Source organism: Bidens hawaiensis, unplaced genomic scaffold (genome assembly GCF_021521415.1).
Source record: "Bidens hawaiensis isolate Kalapana, Puna unplaced genomic scaffold, B.hawaiensis_p1.1 tig00010731_1, whole genome shotgun sequence".
NCBI classification, from domain to species: domain Eukaryota; kingdom Viridiplantae; phylum Streptophyta; class Magnoliopsida; order Asterales; family Asteraceae; genus Bidens; species Bidens hawaiensis.
The window spans coordinates 875,232-879,847 of record NW_027491821.1 but is presented as its reverse complement, the minus strand read 5'-3'; the positions used below and the strand labels follow the sequence as shown (position 1 = coordinate 879,847).

General features: G+C 30.8%; 1 protein-coding gene across 1 annotated transcript; it reads right to left on the bottom strand.

Moving 5' to 3' along the window:
* Positions 1-511: 511 nt before the first annotated feature.
* On the bottom strand, positions 512-3,928 carry LOC143536031 (putative nucleoredoxin 2). The gene is made up of 3 exons (XM_077030120.1): positions 3,740-3,928; positions 1,502-1,999; positions 512-1,323 (listed from the first exon to the last, which is right to left on the bottom strand). The coding sequence occupies exons 1-3, from the start codon at positions 3,869-3,871 to the stop codon at positions 691-693; spliced, it is 1,263 nt and encodes a 420-aa protein (XP_076886235.1). The 5' UTR covers positions 3,872-3,928; the 3' UTR covers positions 512-690.
* Between the last annotated feature and the right edge of the window lie 688 nt (positions 3,929-4,616).

The window sequence follows — 4,616 nt, the reverse complement described above, 5'->3', positions numbered from 1 at the left end:
TTAAGAGGTTTCATAATTAATTCAGATGTTTCTTTTTAGTGAACCAAACATACTTTGATGCTGAGTGATTTACAGACAATTTCATAATAAAATCATTAAATGAATACCAACAACCCCCAAGACTTTGATGCTAACTGATTCAGAGACAATTTCATAATAAAATTATTAAATGACTATCAAACATCCCCTAAGTATTATTATTATTATTATTATTATTATTATTATTACAAGTAACATATTATTGATATATAAGTTGGTGCATTACCACAAGTTTATTTTTATTAAAATCCTCCTAACCTTGCACTTGCAATGATTTAAACCCATAACCTTCATTTTGGAAATGAACACCATACCACTATACTATTAGTTCATGGATCACAAGTAATGCTCTTAACTATATTTATAAACAAACCTTTAGAAAAGCACACATAATGCCGAACTTATACTAACATATATACCAAAAGAAGCATGGTGCCATTTTATCTAATTGGTATTTGGAAAAAATAGTGGGAAAGCACAAAATGGGGGCAATAATTCAAGATTATTATACACAATTAGTCATTCCAAAATCTACAATCAACCCATACCCTACCTTTAGGTAAGCAAATATTAAAACAATTATTATAAGGTTTTCAAATGCCACTCTAAGGCAATCATTAATGATTAAACTCACCAAACTCAATCTCTAGTCTAGGCACTAGAGACCGGAACCACTGGCCTAATACACTTGGTGTGCACTTCATACCCACAATCAATGCATTGGTAAGCCCAACCCAAACCTTGCTCGTCACAATCACAACAAATAAACGGCCCACCGCCATTCCCTTGAGACACCAACATGAGTTCATGGCGGTGGCCCAAATGTAGCTCCACGCTCGGGAGATTCTTAGCATCCTCATCCATCTGCTTTTCTAATAGCTTGACCCGAGCCTCAGTAAAAGGGTACGCTTCCTCTTCATACAAGTTGATCAAACTTCTACCATTCTTTGTAACGGTTTTACCATCCGGTCCTAGAATGATCAAAGTGGGAATACCTCTTATGTCAAAGTACTTGGTTAGGTTTTTACTGGTCGGGTCACCAAACGGGAGGGCTAGCCATGGCATTACGCTAAATGAGGTGTTAAATTCTAGCTCGTTTTGATCACTCGAGACATAGATGATTTCAAAGTCTTCTTGTTCTTCACTAAACTCTTGTAGGGTTATATTTTGTTTTATCTTTTGGTAAATGGAAATCAACTTGGGAGTGAATTTGTGACTTGGGAGACACCATTGGGCCGAAAAGTAAAGCCCAATAGTCTTGCCCATTAAGGAGGAAAGAGATACCTGTATCAATGTTATTTATATCAACTTGAAAAATAAAAATAAATAAAAGTATATTTATATTCTTACATTAATATAAATTTTACTGAAAATAAAATTATGTACAAATACATACTTTATTTTATGATACTAAAAATGAGGTTATTTTGATTAAAACTCGTACAAAACAATATACACTAACCTTGTTTGATGAAGGAGCCAAAACAAAATCTCTATCATGATTCGTGAGCAAATTCACCAAAGTTTGTCGTTCGTGTTTCTCCTTCTCTTGCCTCAACAACTCATCCAATCTCACATTAGTAAACGGATACACATCAACACCATAACGATAAATCAACTCAACTCCATCATGCAACACACTCACATCATCATCATCATGGGGTTGTAAAATGATCAAGCATGGAATCCCCTCAACATCAAATCTTTTGGTCAATGCCTTTTTAGTTTCTAAATCAGAAAATGGAATCGCGAGCCATGGCATATACGATTGATAGAAGTTGTTGAATGCATTCAAGTCTTCATCGGATGATACAAAGATAATCTCAAAGTTTGATTCTTTTTTAGCTTGTATTTGGTTGTACACTTGAATTAAGAGTTTAGTAAAAGTTTGGCATTGTGGGTACCAATTCGCTGAAAAGTATATACCCACGGTTTTATCTTCAAGATCCGAAATCTTTATCTGAAACAGGTCAAATAATATAATCCACACGTACAAAATATATTAAAGTTGTACAAAACGAAAAACTAGCGCTTATATCATGATATTGTTTCTGGCAACGGACGACAAATAAAATCTTTTGAGTACACTGTGTAGGGGAATATAGATCATGGTCCAATTTTGAGTGGGGCAATCTTGTTGTGGAAATTTAACTAAGAAACAAGAAAATATCTGCATATATGAAGCCCCATGTGTGTAACATTTTATGAGGTTTTGAGGGTGGAAATATGCAAAGGTGGACAGCCCCACTTCTGAAGAAAGAAAATGGAGATTGAAAGTGAGAGGCACCTTATATTTATGGATTCCTATTATGTTGTTTACAACTCATATGTATGGTAGGTTGATGGAGGTATATAGTGTTTTAGAAAGGTACAAAAAAGCATGCGTTATGTACTTGTTTGATGTTAGTGGACATATGGTATTCTTGAGTGTTTATATATGTATAAATAATGGTGTTGCTAAAGACACCTAAATTTTCATCATACATTCATACCCATAAAACATCAACTGATCAAGAGATGTTTTATGATATAAAAAAAGAATATAAGTCATCAAATAAGTTTAATTAAGAGAAGGTGCAACAAGCCAACAAGTGTAAACATAGAAGGATACTCTTACACAACTCATGTATAAGTCGAAAGTCATTTATCCAATGATTGATAACTGAATACAACTGTGAGAAATTATTAAGACACTAAAATATAGCAAGCACGTTTTTATTAATGTCTCGTTTAGTCAATTTTAAAAAATATCCTGATTTAAAATCACACTAAGAAAGTATCACCTTATGTAGTATAAGTTTTGGTATTGTTCTATATATCTTTATAAAGAAAATGAACCGATTAAAAATGACTTAAATTAAATCTGTTATGAAACAAATTTCTAACAGATAAAAAGTGACTTAATGGAATCAATTATGAAAGTAATTGGTTGAAATGTTTGTAATTTGTAACTAAATAGTAATAAAATTCATAAAAACCCGTTTACACTGTTTTTTAAATAACAAAATAGTTAAAAGACAAAATGAACATTCAAAAAAAGAGAAAACATTAAATAACTTTATAATTAGGGACAGGTGGCTTAAAAAGTAATTGAAGCAAGAGAATAGATTGTAAGGCTAATTGTAACCATTGTTGCTTCTACAACACAACATTAGATACGATGTCGCCAAAAACCACTCAATTATAGTATGTCGTTTCTTATGTAATCGTCGACTAATTTAAAGATTTGTACCATATGCTATAACCTAATTAACTAACCAGCAGTAATATCAAAATCATAATCAAATATCTATTCCTCAATATATCACAGAAAATTTATATATAATATAATCTAAACCTTGATCTATGCTAGTAATTTGGTACATGTTTAAAACACGATTTAAACAAATAAGATCAGTTAATAAAAAAAAGTGCTGTTAGTTTTATATTTTTTATTGGTACATGACACTTAAAACTGTCTTATATTTATGACATATAAATTAGTTAAGCGAGTCATACTTATGTTAAGCATGTCGTTTATAACATGAAAAACACACGAATTGCAAGCCATACCTAGATCTAACCATAAAACTTGAAACTTTTAATTAATATTTTATGTATGTGTATGTATTATATGTATTTAGATGAACTACATATTATTTATTAATTATCATTATTATTATCATGCATCATAAATTCTAGAGAGAGAAAGAAAGAGAACCTGAGCTCCGGTAGGAGAGAGAAGATAGTCTCGGTGATCGGTGGCAAAGAGAGACAAATATTTGTGGTGGTTGACGGTGGTCGTCGTATGCTGCTCCGACGTTGTGTTCATCGAAGACAGTTGTTGAGTCATCTCTCTTAGAATACTTTCTCACTCTAGAATAAGTTTAAGGAAACCAGACATACAACTCCAAGGAGATGTGGAGATAGGTTAGGTTATATTCTAGTGTGGCCGTACGGTTATATCATTCACATATAATATTAATCAAGAAAATGAAATAGATTTAATTTGTGAGTATTTTTATAATAGAGAATAATATAACATTATAATGAATATTTTTAATTCTTTCATTTATTTGTTTATAATATTGTGAGATCTTTTTGTTTCTTTTTCTTCTTTTTACCGGTTCTAATTATATTTGTATATCAAAAAGTCATAACTTTATTTATTAACTTAAAATATTGTAATTCATCTTAGTCACACAAAAGAATTATTTTATATTTTTCTATTATTATTATTACTAGTGCTATTGATATTATTATCATTTAACTAGACAAGATTTAAAAAGTTCTTAATAAAAAGGTTTATTTTTCTTGTTATATTGAGGGTTGATAAAAAAATATTAATGTTATTTAATATTTAGTATAGTTTTAGTTTTCATATTTTTATTAAGAAAAAGGTAGTAAATATTTACAAAGTGTAAAGATATGGGCAGTATGGCCCATGTTTTAAAAGAGAAGAAAAACAAAACCTGCAATTGATTGCACCCTTACACGTAGCGCTCTCTCTCTCTCGATTCCATCAAGGATCATGCTGAACTCAAGTTAAGATTTCTTCACTACCCTTGTTCAAATTCTTTTTTTAAATTTCACTTTTT